Source organism: Perissodus microlepis, chromosome 18 (genome assembly GCF_051167445.1).
Source record: "Perissodus microlepis isolate ML-2025 ecotype Zambia chromosome 18, ASM5116744v1, whole genome shotgun sequence".
In the NCBI taxonomy this organism is placed as follows: Eukaryota; Metazoa; Chordata; class Actinopteri; order Cichliformes; family Cichlidae; genus Perissodus; species Perissodus microlepis.
The window spans coordinates 29,144,769-29,165,904 of NC_140478.1; the positions used below are offsets into that span (position 1 = coordinate 29,144,769).

The following is a 21,136-nucleotide window of genomic DNA, read 5'->3' on the forward strand; positions in this document are numbered from 1 at the left end:
AGCATTGTTTAAATGCCACAGCTTACCTGACTATTGTTGCTGACCAATTTTCATCCCTTTATTACACAGTGTACCTCCACACCTGCACAGTGCATCTTTGATGGGTGTGCGAGTGTGAATGGGTGATGGGTGATAAAGATTGTCTCAGTCTAGTTTCTTGAAAATGACATTGAGTTTGCAGCAAATCTGCAGCAAGTACATGATGTCAAATGACCAAAAACTAAGGAATGATTCTAGTGCTCTGTTAAATTTCCACCCAGTCCTAACAAGCTGTACCTAATAAAGTGGTCTGTGACTGTACTGTATATTGGATTCAAAGTATATACTGAAGTGTGTGGCTGCTTAGTTTGCTAACTGTGAGAATTAGAAAGTACATCTGTTCCTACTTTCCAACCATCACTGTCCCACTCAATATTTAGTTAACTGGCTCTTTTTTCTGTAGGACCTTTGGAGTCATTTCATGCATTCCTTACATGCGCAAAAACATAAGCAAGACAAATATCACCAATGCCAATACACAGTTTGCATGCATTGTTGTTGGCTGTGTAGCTTTGTCCTTCTATTATGGCTTAACCTGTTTTACTTTATAATACTTTTAATAGTGGCTGAAATTAGACGCAGCAGGATGCATTATACTCAGTCATCATCAGCATAGAAGTTCATTTCCTACTGTTTGTGATCAGCACAGACAAACAAGAGCCAACAGTGATATGATAAACTGAGAATTAATTTGTGCTAATTGCTCACCGCACTGCTCATGCTGTGACTGAGAACAGCTACATTAGCCAACTGGAATACGACAAACAACAGTAATATGAATTAAGTAGCCCATTATATGCAGACAGAACAACCAACTGGTGAGAAGTCAGGTTTGCTGCTGCGACTGTGAATGTGAGCCAACAAAAACATGAGGGGAAATTGATTAGAAATCTACACAGTTATCCTATCAATCAATGTGGCATTGCTGATCACTAATCAAAACTAAAATACACACACAAGCATATCAGAAGCACTTTTCATACAGGAAAGCAGAATGAGGAGCATGTTCGTTTCAGTAGCAGTTTAAATGTGCCATGCATCAAAGAGTTCACATTCTTTGCAGGAGGTCTCCTCACTACAGGAGCTCACTCTGCAGGTGGGGGGAGAGATATAGGAGAGGGGGAGAATGAACTCAACCTGGGTGTCTATTGTCTTGTGTAGTTTGGGAGATGATTGGATGATGGGGTGGGTGCAGTTTTCTCTGGGGTGGAGTCGGGTGGGCTGCCCCGGACTCTGTGGGGCTGGGCGGTGCTGCTGCTGCGGGCCCCGGTCCGGATGGGCCTGGGCCCCCTTGCCCTGGTGGGTTCCAGAGCGTGGGGGTGCCTACTGGGGTCAGCGGGGGAGCTGGCCCCAGGGAGGGGCCACTTGCCCCTCCCTTTCTTCCCTCCCCATCCTCAGCTGCCTCCCTATTCCCGCTCTACCACACCCACCCACACACGCAGGGCTTGGGGTGCAGGTATGTCACCAGGGTGCAGGGGAGGCACTCCCCCTCTGTCCCCTTCTGGCCGCCTGTGCCTCAATTTTATTCTGCAACCTAAACATCCACATTACTCACACTCTCACATAACACATACATATAGGGCCTTGGGGGTGGGCACGTTTTACAGCATCCAGAGGATGGTCGTTGTACTCCAACCCACCTCTGGCGCTGGTGCCCTACCCTCAATTTTAAATGCATTTAGACACTAAGCGTTTTCGGGAGGAGCCGTGCTGCTCTCTGAGAGGAAGCTAGTACCATGTTCTCCTGAGATTTAAATGCACTTTAGAACAGCACACAGCAACACTACATATGAGCGGGCGTAGGGAGGTTTGAGGTCTTCACTCACCCCGGTTCTGTTAGCCGTCAGGGCTGGGGGGCTGGGAGGAGGTGCTGGCCGTCAGACTGGGGTCTGGGATGCGGGGCCTCCCTGCTACTGCAGATAAGGAGGTGGTCCGCTTGCCTCCACTCCAGAGAGAAGGGTTACATCTCCTGGGTCTAGGTGCGGCTTGCCCGTCTGGGGGCGGGGGTACCTGGACCTGGGATATAGAGTATGTTTGGGGCGTGCGACTGTCTGTGCAGTGTCTATTTGTGTCTGTCTACACGTTGGGTGAGTGCCGAGTATTTGGTTGTGCATATGGGGGTGGGAATGCACGTCTGTGTCCGCGTGTGCCTGTTTGTCTGTGTCTATATGTCAGGTTGGGTCTTAGACTCAACCTCTCTGGGTACATCTCAGGCCCTCTGCTCCGTAGCTGCGGGGTGACCTCTCCTTTGGGGCTCTACTCAGCTCTTCCCAGGAGGGTGGCACGGTTCCCCCCCCCCTTTGGTGGTCCTCCTCGGGTCCTTGTACTCTGGGGCCTCTGGATATCTGGGGCCTGGATCTCCTCCATACCTGCTTCATACCCTGGTGGACGGGGCTATGGCTCCCCACACTCTCTAGCAGATCGTTACATGGAGAAACCTTTGGAATACAAGCATGCTGATCCACACAGGTATGCACACAGGTGTACACACGGGTGTTCACAGACGCGGACTACACCTTTCTTGGCTGCTGCCTCAAAGCACATTGTGCGCTGTCTATCTTGCGTGCTGCACAATATCGTTTATTATTTAGTATCTACTGTTATCTACTGCTAGCTACTTTATTGTGATGGTGCTGTTTTTATTATGTTGCTCTTTGTTGTTTGCTTTCTCTTCTGTTTTTTTTCTCCATACAGGTGATCCAGGTGTTTTGTTTGTTTGTTTGTTTGTTTTTTCCTTTCTTCCCCCCCTTCTCACCGTCTCTTCTCCCCTTTGGTTTTCTTTCTCTCCCTCTCTTTCTTTCATTCTTTCTCCCTGTCCTATCCCCCAGTCATGTCTGTCCCGTTTGTAGCAACCGAAAATAAAATAAATTCATAATTATAATAAAGGTCAATCAAATGGACCAATATGGCAAGGCCATGATGATCCACTTGGTAAAATAAATCCGCTTGGCATCTTTCTTGGCCTTAAGACAACAATTCTGATGGCTAAAGATCCAAACGGGATCCAAACGGGACCCAAAAAAAAAAAAAGTTCACATTCAACTTTCAAATTACAAACACCATCCATCCATCTTCTTCCGCTTTATCCGGGGCCGGGTCGCGGGGGCAGCAGCCTAAGCAGAGAAGCCCAGACCTCCCTCTCCCCAGCCACCTCCTCTAGCTTATTCGGGGGAACACCAAGGCGTTCCCAGGCCAGCCGAAAGATATAATCTCTCCAGCGCGTCCTGGGTCTGCCCTGGGGCCTCCTCCCGGTGGGACATGCCCAGAACACCTCACCTAGGAGGCACCCAGGAGGCATCCTTGTCAGATGCCCGAACCACCTCAGCTGGCTCCTTTCGATGTGGAGGAGCAGCGGCTCTACTCTGAGCCCCTCCCGGATGGCTGAACTTCTCACCCTATCTCTAAGGGAGAGGCCAGCCACCCTTCGGAGGAAGGGTGGCTGGGTAGGGACGTAGATCGACCGGTAAATTGAGAGCTTCGCTTTTACGCTCAGCTCTCTCTTCACCAAGACGGACCGTTGCAGGGTGCGCATCACTGCAGCCACAGCACCAATCCGCTCCCTTCTCCCATCACTCGCGAACAAGACCCCGAGATACTTAAACTCCTCCACTTGGGGCAGGAAATTACAAATACATTTAAGCTTATTTTTGAACTTACAAATTATATTATGAACTTAAATACAGTTTCTCCAGTAGGAAGCTTTGGTTTTTAAAAAAGTTAACCTTGAATTGGGAAGACGTAACTTATTACTTCTATGTATTGATGACATTAGAAAAAGCTATGGAGAGTTTATGAATCAACTGATCGATAAAAAAAAGACCCAAATCCTTTTGATACTATTCAAAGGAACAGTGAGAACAGTGGCTTGAGTTTGGATAATGTTGTCGATTCTTGTCATTGATATTTTTCATTTTCCACCTTAATACATGTTTTTTTTAATTTTATTGTAGATTTTAATGGACTGCACTATGACAATTATATTACAATGCTAAGAAAACAGAAATGACAAATTTTACAGCCACACTTCAATTTCAACTGCAATGTTTCCATAGATACAGTACGACTAGTTTTATGTTTCTGTGAAACACTAAACTGCTTGTATACCTGCTGCTGACAACAAAAGCTTCACCATCATTCACTGACGAATGGCAAAGCAGACAAGGGAAACAGTATGATATCGTCAGTGACCTTTGCATCCAGGTGGATCCCAGCAGGCTTTGCTTAAGTTTAAATCACTTCCAGTACTGCAGGCATGTGACCCATGATGACATATAGATTTCTTTTCTACTGGTGCTTTCAATTTGATTGGAGCATCAGCTTAACTGTTAAAACATAAATGTAATAAAAAAAACAGTCACATCTCACTTGGCTGCATTTTGTTTGATTTCAGCCCATGCCACGTGTGCCAACTGCTAAATACCTAAAATCTACGTGTAAAATTGTATTAAATATTAACTCATCCAGCACGTCTGTCTAAATAAGGGATTTGTGAAAACTTGTGCAAGACAAGTTGTTGCTTTTTTACTTTTGGAGGAGTAGCAAGGTCCATGAGGTTTGATTGAAGGATGACAGTAAGGAAAAATAAAATGTGTGTATTTATAAGGTGCCACAAAGACTTGAATAGAATGTCAATGATATATTTTCCATGAAAAATTGGATTTTCAATTTAGCAGCCGGCACAGTTTGTATGAACCATTGTAAAAGGTGAAGGAATGTCTCCCACTGTCTGACGTTCACCTTCATCTGTTCCACCTCAACAAAGACTGTGCCCTCAATGAGAATATGCACCTTTGTGAGTGTTCAGTGAACTTGCCTGATGAGCATGTACGCACATATGAGTAGCATCTATAGGCACAGATGGTCAGCCTCGAAGGACAAAGCCTTACAACTGAAATACATTATATATGTACACAATAGTTCATCCCTTTAGTTGAACTTTTGTACAGGCTTGATAACGTTAGGAGCTAAAAGAAGTTCATTTTTCCCTTCAATCACTAATCAAGGAATTGATGTCAAATTGTGTCTCATGGGTAGGAAGAATGAGCCGATATTTTAATATGTAATTTTTTAATCGCTTAATTTGTGAATGTTCAGATATCCACAAATTTTGTGTTTACTAAATTGAAAAAGACTGCAACACAAAAAAGTTAGAACATAGAGATTAAACAGTGATTGGCTCTTTCCAAGCGTTTAGCTGCCAGTTTTAATTATGACATAGCTGACTGATGGCATCCTGGTTAATTATATTATAAACTGGAGAGGTGAGAAATACAATTATCTTAAACATTATTCCAGTGATAATCAACTAAACTGAATGAGCAAATAAAATTGTTCAGGTTAGTTTAGCCTCACACAGATATTTGGCTTCCACAACTGACTATGATGCAGAAACATAATTAATTTGAATTAATTTAAAAACATTTAAAATTTTCTGTTTTTGTTTTTTGACATCACATTTCTGGTAACGGTGTGGCAGCTTGTGATGCTACACTGACACTTTGTTCACATTACTTCCTGTGGACTGATGGATTACTGGATGATGCTGCAGATGCTATGTCACAAACACATCCACAAACCAAAGAGGATACACTCCTGTCCTTAATGCCAAATAATCAAAGACTTAAAAATATATAATCATGTTATTTACTGATTTTAGAATGTATAATTTTAATATCCTTTTATTTTGGTAATTAATGTGGAACAAAATGTTTAAAAAATGGCTATCACAAGCTTAACAAGCACTGATTGATGCTCCTTAAATTGCATGATTGTGTAATAAACAGTCCAGTGTCTGAAATACAGAATCATAAATACAGAAAGGGAGCAAGTCTTCTCATTTTAGTGTTTGGAAACACCTAATGACACTGAGCTCTCTTTGCAAACAGAGATTGTATATTCTTCTGCAGGTTTGCATTGTGATTTGCATGCAATTATGTACATATAGATTCACTCTGCATTCCCAGAGCCAGCACTGTGCACACCGCCTGCACACACACCCACTCCACAGCTGTATAAACAGATCAGTCCACCATCACACATTAGCTCTGTCAGCTGTAGGACTGCAGCATACATCAGACAGGCCTCTGATGCATTCTGCTAACCCCATGGAGGGAGGAAGATATTCGAGGGAGCTTGTAATGGTTGTTGTGGTGGGTGGGGGTAATTACGGTTGAGCCTCCGGGTCCTGACAGACCTCTCTGTGCCCACCTGGGGAGCACTGTGCCTGCTGTCTGTGAGCCTGCCTGTCAGTGTCCGGTACACTCTGCAGACGAGCAACCACCCTCCCAGCTAACAGAAACCTTTAGCAGCAGATGCTACGCAGTGTGTGGTGCCGCTGTTGCTACCGGCAGAACAAGGGATTTGGGGAAGGCAGATGTTCAGAGGAAGAAGAGCACCACGTCAACACATAAACAACCAACAAGATTACAGAGACACTTCTGTAGCATTGCATATGTGCATTTTCTATCTTCTTCTGCAGTTCTTTCTTTGCTAGTAAACACATGCATGTTATTATTCTGTTAGCAGTAATTGTTTATTTTGTTTTGTTTTTTTTACTTCAATCCAAATCCAATTCCCTCCTTTAATTTCCCCACCAGTAGCTCCGGGGTTGGATAAATGAAGGTATATGATGTTTGCCCATGTCTCCATGAGCTTACAAGAGCTTCGGCAAACAGCTGCAGCTAGACTTAACAACTCTCTGCTGCTAAACTATTTCATTTGAAGTCAAGACTCAGTGTCTAAAAGAACAACCATAATTCTCGTCTTTTTTATGCATTCCAAGGTTTGCATGTTGTAACCTGCATTACATCCAACAACGTTATGTTATCTGTGTTGTTTGTCATTAGAATTGCACTAAAAAGAGGCTGGTGGAGAGGTGGAGCATGGATAAAAGAAGTTTGATCTTCCACCACTGCAGAACCACCAGTGCACCTTTCACATTTGAATCCATATCATTAGTTTTGAGAAAATCATATTCTTCTAAATTAAGTTGGGTTAAAGAGCCCCTAATGTCATCCAGTTCCACGTCATGTGAATTTCTGCCATACTGGATCTAATGAAAGTGCTATGACTGCGAAGCAGGGTGAGAGATTGAAAGCTGATTGACCAAAACCAAACCTGATGTCAGGACCATATTTGTAGATATATAGGACAGGCTCATAGGTTACCATGCATTTTCACTAATAATGTGTTTATCTCTGAAAATTTTTTTATGGGATCTCATTGGCCTGAACTCTGACTGTCCATCGTTATGGTATTTAGATGGTGAATTTAGAGTGACATCACTCAGATAAGGCATCTTTGGATCTGCACTTAAATTAAAAAATACAGTTAGTCTCAACTGAATTTGGCTTTGCAGCATGAAGTACACTGGGTGTGTATATGGGGCTAAAAAGTTTCAGGCTAGGAGACTTTCTTTGCTTTAATCCTTTCCCACCAGAGACGGGGTTTTGCCTTGTTTGGTCAGCATCTGTGTGAACTCTGTGACTTCAAGTTAAACGTGGAGCATCTCATTTTCAATTCATTTGTGTGTAAAACATAGTTGATATTACACATGGAAGAAGATGCTTTGGAGTTCAATATTAGAGATACCTGTGTTAAAATAAAGTGATTAGTAAGTAAATGACTACATATTTCATGCCAACACTGAAAGTATTTCTGTTGAATTGAGGCTTTGCAGATTACATTTGTTGAAAATCACTGTAAAAATAACTTTCTTACTACTACAATTAGAACAATCTGTTAGCAACCAAAGTAATCTGTTTGAAGTAATTGAAGTAATCTGTTATATTGACTATACTGTATATTCCAAATACTGTATTACTTTTATGTTATCACTCCTTTAAAATTAGATTCTGCATGTTTGCTATTATGTCCAGGGGATGTAAAGCATGCAGGACTAAGAGCCACATGTTGGTGTTTTGTAGCATGAGCTCCATTCTCCTTGTTCGGCCCTCTCTAGATTCATGATACTGTAATTGTGTCTACTTGGTTTGGCTACGTAAAAAGAAAATAATGGGTATGCAATCTATGTACAGAAGGAGTGGAGCTCAACATGGAAGATGCTGTGAGTGGGTCGAATGCTGATTGGTTGAAAATAAGATCAGAACAGGGAGGGAGTGACAGCGAAGTTCACCGTGTAGAGGGAGAACATCTTTGGTTTCTTTGGTTGATTGAAAGAGTAACAACACTAAAGGAAGAGTAGGCTGCGCACTGGTTGTTTGTGACAACTGGTGACATTGAACGGCTACAACATGTAGACATTCTGCAAAGCTGTGCAAAGGCCCTGCGAAGGACTGATGCACAATCATGTTGGCTCATTTTTAGAGCTGTGCTTAGCACGCAGGCTCATCTTTCAAGCATCAGCTTACTTATCAGCCACTATCAGCTTGTGAGAATTGCATAAAACAATGTGTTATGTTACTCAGTCCAACAAAGAAAGTACTCTAGCACAATACTTTTTAATGCACTATACACAACATTGCATTTAAGGAAATGAACTGTTTATATGATTGTTGTTAAAGTTTGATTGTTGTATATAGTTGCATTAAAAAAAAACAGAGACATTCTGATCTTCCTCTGCATTTGCAGACACTGAATTGTTTATGTTAATGAGTGACTCGACAACAACACCCGTTACCAACAATCATGCCTAGATACTGCTGGCTAATCGGGCAGGAGACGTAGTTAATGAGAAGGGCCATTTCACAGTATCAGATCATTTGCTCAATGATGTGTATAGACAACAGTGATGCAGTGTGTCCAGTCCAAATTACAGCCCACTATTAAGGACATTAGACTGAGCCCACAGGTGCATAATACCAGGCTTGATGCTAGTGTCATTACCCGCCTTGTTTGCTTGAGCGCAGCCTCTTGGGAATGCATTTTTGCCCAAGAGAAAGATCCAGACCGTTGAGGTGCATTGAAATTCTGGGCTTTTATTTTCATATACCACTTTTTGTGGATGACCTCAGCTGTACCTAACAGCCCATTTAGCACCTGGGGAAAATAGGAAGGGGGGCGTGAACATTGTATGCCAGCTGTCTGTTGTGCCATGCTGTTTGCCAGAAAGCCCAGCGGGTGTCCGGCAGCGACCTGTAAGCAGACTGCCGGTCTGCTGAAGTGTAGCTCGCAGTCTGAACAACGCACGCAGTACGTGCAGAGCAGAATCCAGACGAGGTGTGAGACGGGGCTGGCTAAACATGGAAATGCTAAGCTGCAGCGACACGCTCGGGCAGTGAAGAAAACACAGAATGCTTAAAAGGAGAATGCTCAACTTTTTCTGCATCAAAATTATACATGATATTGATGTCAAACCAGTAGGGCCACAGCTGTAGAGAGTTTACAAAGGAATCTACTAAGATTTGGAAGAAAATTAAAAAAAAAAAAAAAAAACCCATAATGTAGAAACTCTGATGTCATATGCACACTAATGAAGCAACAGGTTATCAAAGTAATGCTTTTTTTTTTTTTTTTAATTAGATTTCACTTTCCTACAAGTGCTATGAGGTTATATCTTCTGGGACTACTGGTCTAGGCTAGTTTAATAACAGATGGAGTTATATAGTTATATAGCACTGATCACTGTATTTTGGCAGCTTATTTCTATTTCAGTTGTATCTAATTTGAATGATAAAATTAGCCATTACCAAAATTAGCAAAAAGAAAAGGCTGAGGCTGTCCAAAGAGGGAAAAAGCAGCTTTTTTGACCTTTCCAGTTACACCTGCCACATTTCACATGCAGCAGGAAACACATGATTTTAACATCGTGGAGTCAGTCTGATAAACTTTAACTTGTAAATGCTGTGCGTGTCAGTGTTTTCTGACTATATGTGTAATTCCAGTAACAGCTAGCTTCAACTGTGTGCATATCAGACAAATTAATGTGCAACTTCAAGCTGTCTAAATAGCTGTTTCCGTCGTGTTGTAAATGTCCATTCAAGCTCACTACAGCAGTGCCACAATACTTAATAAGAGACTGAAAAGATGTGATATTCAAGAAGAGAAGTTTTTGTGTAGCTGCAATCACAGTGGGACCTTGTACAATATTTTTTTCTGGTGCAGAATCTTGGCAATTACAGCCACAGCTTAAACCAGAAAACACTCAGAAAGCTCACACCGTTAACAAGGTGACAAAAATTCTCTAAATTAAATTATTTAAAGAATAAGCATAAATATGTGTTCTATATTATTTAATGCGAGCAGGAGTAGTTTACGACAAAATGATGGAAAATATGTATTCTTTTATATGACGCAAAGTCTTGAAAATATTACTGCTTCTTCTGTAGTAGAAGCAACAAATCTGCCCTTTTCTTTAGTAAGCAAACTGTCTCCTGTAACCAGGTAGGCCACACAATCTGACAGACACCTGGGTTACATCTCAGCATGCATCTGGCCCTCCGGGCTCGTGTGGCGAGCTGTCATTACCATATCAAAGACGCACCGCATTACGGCCACAGAGAAAAAGAAGAGCCAGCACTTCAACAGCCTCTTGATTCAATTTTTCACATGGAGCTATTTGAATATCTATGGCAGGCGATGCAGATGGATGCATGAGTGCATTCCCAAAACACACACACACACACACACACACACACACACACACACACACACACACACACACACACACACACACACACACACACACACAGATAGAAATATAAGAATCCATGGGTGCATATATGTACACAGCTCACATGCATGGCAGTGGTTTGATTTTTAATTATTTATTTTCTACCTTGTGATAAAAATTGCAGGTGCAATGGGATGCATCGGCCAACAGACAACCTTGATCCAATATGTGTGTCTCTTTGCTTCATGAATATTCTCATTCAAATCCAGCTCTCTATTCAGGCACCTGGGCAGGCTGCAGACAACAATACTGTGTCATTACGAGTGATGCTATCACTCTGCTCACCGAGACCGCAGACAGGAATGTATTCTCAGTGAAATCATGAAAGCTGCTTGTTGTGACTCACTGGTATAGAGCAAGACAACAAACAACACTTCAGGATCAGAAATTCTTTTCATCACCATCTCAGGGATGAGAACGAATCCCAAAATCCAGATATTCTGTTGTGAACGTGGATTATAAGGAAATTACATTCTACCTCTATGTAATTATAATAATGTATAGTGCAAACTGGACTAAGCCTTTTTATAAATGTTACATCAAAAGGTTGACTAACACTTGTATTTAAATATGAACATGATTGGATCTAAGGCCAACTGAAGCATGTAAGGCCACTTCAAGGCACTTAAAGGTTATGACTTTTTTTGTGTTTATGCATTTAATTTAAATTATTTTAACTATTATTTTGGTGTATTTCACCCTTTGACACACACCAAGCATTCTTGGTGAATGCTGTTTTAACCGTTCCATCATCCAAGCTTACCTGTCAGGGATATCTGCCCATTACTCCATGATATCTGTAGGTAGCATGTCTGAAGGGAATGAAGAGCTTTGAGCCTAGATGTCAAATTTTGTTTTATTCTGCCACTGTAATAAAATATTTCAAACCTGATTTGTCTAACTGATATATATGTGAAAACGAGAGCTTGCTCTTCTTTGCTTGCCTTGTTTAAATAAAGGTAATACACAAATGTCTGTAAAAAGGAAGGTGGCATCCATTCAACACTATTAGGCAATTAATTTTTATCTAACTCTTTCCTGCCTCATACTAGTACACTTCATGTAAGGTTATCAAATAGGCAGTTCAGTTGACAAAAAGTCGTTATGTGTTTTCGAAAAACAGCTGGAATAAGCATTTGTTCCCAGTCTGTCACCTCTATTGTTGAAATTTGATTAAGCTCAGTCAACTAAACAACTACTTTCGTGAGGCTGTTAAAGGGTGTGTAGGGGTCAAGTGACAAAGAGAGAAATCCACAGACTGCTTCTTTCTAGCATCGCTAAGTATGCTATTTTTAAAAAAGCAATTAGCCATACCGCAGAAGCTCAGAAGCGCTGGTGCTACCTTGGCAACCAGTGTCTGTCACATGACCCTTGTCTTGCACATTCAAGTGCTCACTCAAGAGTCTCCCAGAGCAATGCTGTTCAAAAACTCTGACTTAGGTAATGATTACATTCCTTAATAAGGATCCAGACAAGGTTTCCAGAAACATAATGCAATGTGACAATTATATGTCGTGTCAACCGCAAGTGTTTAAGTTTATGTATCACTGTGGAAGGGAAAACCAGAGCTAACATGTTTCCACTTTTAATCATCAATGCAGCTCAAAATTTAAATACTGGGCTCATAAAATGCCTGATTCTTGCAAAAAATAACTAAAAACTGCAAAAGATCTCATTCCTCAAAGTTGTATTACTTCAGCCGTTTTGTGGCAAATGGCATTTTGGCATTCTGGTAAAATTGAGTGTTTGCTCCTGCCCTGTATTTTAAATAGCAATTACATTGAATTGTGATGGAAAAAGCCATCCACTCCCATTGTTTCTTATTTTTAATTTTTTTTGTGTCATTAGATTTCCCTCCTCTATTTGTGAAAAAGCTCTTTCAAACAGATTGGAAGTGCCTTTATTTGCAGTGAAAAAGTGAGCTGGATGGGGTAGCGTGCGATTATTGCCACTACAGGACAATGGTTGCTGCCACAGCAACCTTATCTTCCACCTTCTTCCCTCCCAACAAACATGCATTCACTTAATTGGACACAAGTCTCAGTGTGGAGAAATCTGTGCCATGTTCTCCGTGGCCTTGGTGATTGAATGATTTTCAATCCTGAAGCTACGTAAATTAACGGCAGTCAGAGTGAGAGATAATGAAGGGTACTGCAGGGGCAAAGTATAATTTAATGTCATTGGAAGATGCACTCTCTATTAGGTTAGAGTCTATTATTTTGCTTCCTCATGCGTGCACACCTACCACTCCAGCGTCAATAATCAGCACAAAGAAGAATTATCACCTTTCTGATAGTGCCAAAAACAACAAAACCTGAGATTTTGTCAAAGCTGAAAACCTCTAAGATTTACACACGGATAAGATAAAATAATCTTAATGCCATTCATTTATGGTGTGGGACAAGATTAAACTCTGAAATGGCCAAAGGGGGCACTTTAAAAAACCACACTGGCCCAGTGTCATATTATAACCTGCAGGGTTTGCATTGTGGGCATTTTTTGTGCCTAAATTAAAACAAGCTGCAAATAAAAGGGTAACAGATTAGCGAATGAAAACAAAGCAAAAGACAAAGCTCTCAAACAGGACACAAACCACAGCCTAGCTCACAAACTTGTGACTTAGTCCAACATTATCCCTCCGATCTCCAGTGCAGACTTCACTGCTCTTCAAAAGAAGACCATTATGTCTAGAGGCTCAACGTTGCTGTGGCCAGTGAATCACAGCAACAATGCCAAGGGGCACTTGTGCGTATTCCGGAGCCGCCAGCATCTACGAGAGAACGGCAGTATTTGACTCCTTGGGATGAGAACACGGCGGTTATTTAATGAATCTCTCAAAATTAAAGGCGTCCTTGTACCCCCAACACCCTCGTCCCTTCTGATTTAGGATGAGCATTACTTGGGACTACAACCATTAAGATGACTTATATTATGTCTCCTGACAAGAATCCACCATTTGCAGTTGTGAGTGTTATCTCACCTTTATACACAGAAGTCATGTATTTTCTTAACACCGCTACAAAAAGTCTGAAAGAGCAAGTCAGGGTTCAAAGCAGGTGTAAAACGTTCAACTTTAAAACAGGACATCTACAAATAAGACATTTATGCATCTCTGAATACCATTGCCACAAGCTTTCTACAACCCTAACAAACAGATACCAAAGTTTATCCGGACCTTGAATACAGAAGAGTGACAGATTTTTAAAAATCCTCAAAATGTTTTCTTTTTACTTTCAAGAACTTACTCACATTCCTCCAACAGTGTTTCGCAGGACAAGTTTTAAATGAGAATTTTATGACTTTTCAGATGTCGTTCAGTTCATCCAAACAACTTCAAGGCTTTACAGCTCTTAATGGCAAACATAAAGCCGCTTGCCACAATGATGCGGACAAAGAAAGAGCAGGACTTAGGTCACAGTCCACAAATCAAAGGTATTGAGCTTGCAAATTAGTGCTTTGATGGAATGATTTGTAATTTAAGTGAGCAAACGGCGAGATGGACGAAGGTCAAACAGAGATGAAGACAATCTCCTGCATTTTTTTACTGTTTAAAAGAAATGCAGGAGATTGTGTCCTCGAGTAAGGGTCAAATAAGTTGCTAAAAATCAGAACACATTGAGCTCACAGGATATTATTTGTTTTCTATGATGTTTTCTTTCTAAATTGTACTAAAGCAGATGTTTCAAGAAGTCCTCAATTAGAATCTCATATGGGCTTTTAATTCCTCTGTTTAAGCAATCCCAAAATGAGCTGTAGGACTGTCCACTTTAAAAGACAGATGAGACAGGCACACATGGCATTCAATTAATTGGAGTCTCGTTTAGGGCTTTTTTTTCCTATTTACTCGAGTATACTTTTTGCTGTGTTTTTATTTGCTGTTCAAAACTGTTTCCTAGGAGTTAAAATTTCAAGCTTGCAAGTCAGTTTTCTTGGTTATCAATGTGCTGTCTTCCACATCATCTAAAGGATACCAATGCATTTTTTAGGTACTTGTCCCCACAGCCACTAGTAGTTTTAAATGGTAGCTACAGCGCATAATAACAGCTTTCATTCGGGGATATGTCAAGCAAATACTTACTGAAGCTTCAATGGTGTCATGAATTAGAAAGACAATACATTTCAGAACTACTGTTGCAGTTCCTCTGAAACGTAGTAGCTCAGTGTAGTCGCAAATCATGAACGAGCCACAACGAACAGCAGGAGATGTGCTGATTCACTGTGAGACGGTTGAACTAGATATAAATGCTGCAGAACAGCAATGTGATGATTCTAAAGCACAGATATTTGGAGCACTGTTTTAGCTCAAGCAAAACCGTGTTTAAGTTGGATTAAACAAGGTGTCCAAGAAAATCTCAAAGTAAAGGGATTTTTTGTGTGTAACAACAGAAGTTTGGATTTTAGATATTGTGGTGCTGGTTCATTCAAATACCAGTTGTATACTCAGTTTTCTTCCAGTTATGGGATGTCCTTCCAACATCTTCATTCTTCTAAATCCAGGCACAGCCTAAAACACACACTTTTTTTTAAATCTTGTAACTTAATGAGAGCATTTTAAATCCTTATATTTCCGTTAAAGTTGACATACCGTTCCCGTGTAGTTCTCACTCATTTGCCACCTTAATACGCTAGAAATTCAGGTGCGTAAAGTTATACAACCCCACAATAATTTATGATCTATTTTAATGCTCGACTGTTTTGTCTTTATTGGTTTTATTGCATGCAATTTCTCCCATTACCTCTTCTGCTGCAACAATAAATTTTCATGTTATCTCCATTCCAAATATACACAGGCATCAATGTGAAAATGAGAATTCATCTCTCAAACCTGCAGGCCTGTTCAAGTCAAGTTTTCATGTCTGTGAGAAAACAAATAATCTCCTCTGCACTGTTGAGAGACTAACTTTTCTATTTTTTATTTTTAACCTGTCATCTGTGATGTACTATGTTAATATTCTTATTTTACAGAGTATGATAAAACTATAATAAACACGGTATGGGGTGATGATGGATGCTGCGTTGCAGGTTGCAACTCGCCAGTTTTTGCTTTGCCTCTGTGTGGCAGGCTGAGCTAAAGGGGTTTTCTTTGCTTCTCTCCCTCTCTTTCTCTTACAACTGAGGTTCGATTGGCCATAATTGGCTGCTGTTTGCAGCTAGGTATCGATCACCTTGAAAGACTCTCCATGCCATCCCTCCCTTCTTCCAACCTCCCAACTCTTTCTGTCTTTCTCTCCCTTAGTCACTCACTATGCCCCCTTTTCCAACCATTTCTCCCTCAGACCTGCCACTTTGATAAGCATGGTGAATGGCGCGCCATCATCGGTACAGCCTAAGCCTTGAATCAATAGGGGAGCGCAGATGCTCAGCAGTCTATTTACTACGGAGATGGTGGAGAATAGCAATGCTAGGAGATGAAAGCCATGTAGGCAAGAGATGGAGACAGGTGGAAGAGATGAAGCAGCCATCACGCGCCAAGACCCCTCTTAGACCTTACTGTTGATGCTACATAGCTTTTTTGTTTGTTTGTTTGTGTGGGTTGTTTTTAATTGATTTACTCAAGTGGAGTTATAAAGAATGCAGTGCATCATTAGTGACAGTCAGTGAGGAAAGAGATGGAAAGTAAAGGAAGATTAATGAAATTCTGTTTCTCATGAAGTCGTTTCTGCGATGACTCAGCTGCTCTGAGAAGTGTCTACAGTTACTATCAAACACAAATATGAGGAATGTGAGTTACCAATTAGAATAAATGAGTTTCATATTTTCATACATTTTATGCATTTTTTTGCACTAATGCACAAGGTTTTGTGGTGAAAAGTGTTTGCATGCTACAGCCTGGAAAGACATTTTTAGCAGCAGTAGGTAATGAGTGCACCTTCATACATTTCATTTGGGTTTGAGACTCCTGTCACATTTTGCTTCACTAATCATGTGGACGTTTGATTAGCCTCAAATCAAAAACGAAAAGTAAAGTGTGTACTCACATCGGCAATCCCAGCCTCCAGGATGCTGACCTCGGCTTCCTTCTCTAAAGACACCTTCTTCTGGACTATGGTAAGGAAAGAACAGAGAGAAAACCCCACAATGATTAATGAACTGAAAAATGTCCAACAGTATGTTTTTACAGAAAATAATAATGAATACTTTTCTAGCCCCCGGCAAAAACATTGTATATGAAAAAGTTTATAATGCTAAATCAGCAAAGCAATGTTCATTTTTTAAACATTTTTGTGACAATGGTAACGGAACAAAACTGCAATAACTTTCAAACGTAACAACAATGTCTATTGCATATTGTTCCTCCAAACAGGTAGTGTAGATTAACTTTAACATGTGATTAATCCTCAGAGTCCACAATAATGCATAATAGGCATCCATGTGTGTACAGTCATGACTATTAATCAATGCTACAAATTCTGCCAAACAAGCTATTAAACTCTGTGCTCAACTGGCTCACAAAAAATCAATGCTTCCTCCTTCCTCCTCCTTAACACATGACATATAAGCAAAACCAGAACATGATTTATAGAAATGCCCTGAAAATGCAGCTTGGTTAATTTACAAATGATTGATAAAGATCCTTTGTAGAAACTATGGAAGCATCGTTGCATTATGAAGCACAAAGACATCAGAGAGATATAGAGAGTTTGTAAGAACAGCATTCACAAACAATCCTTCTGGTGTAGAGAAGAACAAAAGTCAGGTAGCCCTCTATCTACCACACTCCCCCTCTCTGAAACTTTACTAGCTCTATCCTCTTCAAAACCAAGTCTTTTTTGGACTTTTGGACTTCCTACACTACTTTACCTGATCTAGTCTGACAAGGCCTGTAATTGGCTTAATGCTACTGTCACGAGCTACATTTTCTAAAGTCTAAAAAGAGAGGCCAGAAGAGGCACGGGAGTCTAGTGCCCACTCAGACCACTTGAACTGCAATATGCCAAAAAGGTTCAATTGGATTTTATGTCCAGTAACAACAAAGGGTCCTTGGTGGAGACACTGAAACCCCTACTGACCCCTAATGTGTGCCAAGTAAAAAGCATTTAAAAAGAATAGAATAAAGTAGGCATAGAGTAAAGTTATGTATCAGTGGGTGGTTGTGGCTTGTGATGCCAAATATAAGTAAAAAAGTGCTATATGCATACCAGTGAAACACGGCTAGCTGAACAGCTGGAATTGTTCTCCAGTGTTTTTTGTATTCGGATTGATGCTGTCAAGCGCTGCCTCTTTAGTCTTTTAAGTGTTTTAATTATCAGACACAAAAAGGGAATATTTATTCAGCCATACCCATGACTGCTCTTTAAGGTTCACTGATTGCACACCATGAAATCTGACAACAGGACTGGTGTAAGAAGGGCCTCTTACGAGATCACAAAAACAATCCATGTCATCATTCACATTCTCAAATATAACAAGCTTATGCAGTAGCAAGCAGCCACCATAGGTGTTGTAAATTACAACGCGCACTTGGCGAGTGGTCGTGGCTGTTTAGTGGAATATATCCTATTATAAAGATTTGGTTAATGTCCAATAGGAAGATTGTATCGCTCACATTTGCCTGCAACGGTAATTTTTTGCAGTTTCTTCTCATTGCAATATTTCTGAATTTACTTTATTGCAACTATCCCATAAATTAAAGCAAGAGCATGGTCTACAACGAAATGTGGATTTTACCAGACAGGTCGTCATGGCGTTGGTGGTGATGTCACTGAGGTTATCGTGCAGGCTCTTCGCAGACACATTCATTTACCAAATTAACCCCGCCCCACCCCCCATCCCCCCCCCAAAAAACCAAAAAAAACCAAAAAAAGAAAACCTTCCACAGGGCTCAAGAATAAATTCTACCATTGGAGGTCCAAATGAGCCATTACTGTAGCATATCTTCACTTTATGAAATATGAATTTTTAACCCGACCTGCCGCCAGGCAAATATTAAAACAAATTTCCACACAAATAGAATTAATCCCTGCGCACAGCTCTCTTTTTTCATGAGCTTAAAGGGAAACAAATGGAGGGCTACAATTAAAATTCAGCAGAGCACATATTAAAGCCAGAACAGAAACGATATGAAAAAAAGAAAGGATACGTAATTACATTCACTTCGCTTTGCATCTGAATACACCGGTGAGGTGAAAGAAAGCGAGTCTTCTTTGTTGACACACCAGGCAGATGAAGGATATGCAAATAGAGCCCTAGCTCTGCCACAGTCCAAATTCACCAGTGGCTTTAATAATTAGTCTTTCAATTCGTCATTCACTGGTCAATTTATGCCAGATGTTATGCAACCATAGATGCTGACCTTAAACACCACAGTCCAAACGAGCAGCTCTTTTGAATGTATAAAGCCAAAATCAATCACAGGTGGACACTTCCTTCTGTTTAATGTGAATGCCTTGGTTTCCATGTGGTATATGGAGGGGACTCGTTTAGCTCTGTCACGCTGTAATAAAAAGACGCTGAAGGGTTAATGTTGTGGCTGACTGGTCCTTGTCCAGGCCCCAGACAAAGACGTATGAACACCTTGTCTGTGATAGCCAAGTGGGCCGACATGTCTTAATAGTGCTGTCAGCAGGGAGCAGCAGCAGCAGAGAGAAATAGAAGCTGAAGTGGCTGAATTGGTTTGTCAGTGGCACCTGCTCTTATGCTCACTGAGGAGCATCTGAACAGACTTCTAGTTCAGCGTTAAAAACCGATGTCTCCATCAGACGTCGGTTGCAACTTGTTAGGATTCTTCAAACTCATCAACACCAACTCAGGTGTTTTCCATCACTTGTCAAAAAGGTAAGACGCCTGTTGTGACATCCCACAACGGGCAGAATTATTGAATGGCTCAGCCTTCAGAGAGCAGTGTAGCAGTTGCACGAGATAATCTGTTAGTTTGCTCTTGGAAGCCACATGAATCGCATGAATTATTGATCTTCCCCTCGCAGGAAACATGACTTTTCAGTCTTTAAAGCTGTAGCCACATGGTACTTTTCCAAGGCTGAATTTTAAGTGAACCTCTTGAACTGTCTAAAATACTTTAAAAGGACTGTTTGCATGTTTACTGAGAAAGAAGGTGTATTTCTCATTGCTGCAGAAAGTACCACCGTAAAACAATTTGCCATTGGTGTTGCTTGTGCAAATGATTTTCAGAGAAAAGTAAATGTCTATTTGTGTTACTTTGCATGGAACAGGAGGGAAAACATGTAAAAAAAAATTGCATTATTCACTACATTTCACAGATAAAATCGGTTTTATTTGATTCCATCAAATGCCTTCAATCGTTCTGTTGATTTCATTTCTTTCTGAGGCTGCTGCTACTTTCTATGAACGCAAGTTGTAGTGCTGCCAATGCACTGATTTGAACAAAATCTTTTAAAGGATTAATTAAGTTCAAATGAAACACAAGCAGAGACGGTAAACAGCAGGCAACTTTGGGACCAGACTCAGTGAAATAACTAAAGATGTTGTTGTCTAAAGTGCTTTTGGTAATTGGTGAGGCACAACCTATTTGAGTTGCATCTGCAGGGAAGCGTCGGTGATGGGTTCTCTCACACACACACACACAAAGGCAGACATCTAAGACACACACACACAAACACTCATATTTAATTCCTCATACAGAATCAGAGTAAAAGGCCTGATATACACAAACAAACATGAAAGCACCCAACGTGATTTTGTTGGGACAGAATCAGAAATCTCTGCACCAACGTCTGGTTCCCTAGAGTGACTTGCCTTGCGGCCAGCAAGCGTGACAACATCACAGGCGGCGAGCTTCTTCTAATTAGTCGACAAGTCTTTGGACCTCCCAACACCGCGGCACCGCGGCCTCTCCGAAATGTAGCCAACAGCTATCCGGACTCTTCTCTCCTGCAGACTACAAATGACTCCAAGTCGAATGAGAGCACTGCTCGTGAACAAGCGACCTGAGGTGCCTCATTTGTACCCCAGCGAGCGTTCTCTCCAAAACCCAAATTGGATCCATTTTTAAGAAGCTGCAATGGGCAAGGTGTCGTGATCAGAGCGACTGGCAACTTTTCTTTCAGCCAGACAGGCAGCACAGTGTGAAAATAAGATGTAATGCGACAAAATGGGACTGAAGCAGCGATGGACTGCAGACTGAGAGCAAGCTGAAGGGAAATGAGCTATACTCAAATTATTCACTTTTTTCCATTTCGAGAATATTCCATCTTCCATTGTACCTCTCAGATACATTTGGACTGCAGGGAAAAATTGGGCTTGAAGGAAGTAACATGGACCAAATCTCATTTCTACAACTGAGGCCCCTTTATTTTCCCTCCAAAACACACACAGGCGCTTCATTTGTCACCGGTGCCACCCCCGTCCTGAATTTTGCTTTATGTTAACTCAATGTATCTGAGGCGCCTAAAGGGAAACACAGCGAGTGCTGGGGATTCAGAAATGCTTCATTTTTCACTGTTGACAAAAGGGAAAGGCCCAGGCTGGCTCCACAAGTCCTGGACCAAC

At 41.1% G+C, this 21,136-nt stretch overlaps 1 protein-coding gene across 2 annotated transcripts in view; it reads right to left on the reverse strand.

Annotated features, from left to right (window-relative positions):
* The window catches only part of LOC146368110 (receptor-type tyrosine-protein phosphatase N2-like), a 217,722-nt gene that overhangs the window by 84,951 nt on the left and 111,635 nt on the right, over window positions 1-21,136 (reverse strand). For both annotated transcript variants that reach the window (XM_084911857.1, XM_084911856.1), the window contains exon 12: window positions 16,648-16,712. In XM_084911857.1, the coding sequence (XP_084767983.1) occupies window positions 16,648-16,712 (65 nt within the window). The remainder of the gene's footprint in view (window positions 1-16,647; window positions 16,713-21,136) is intronic.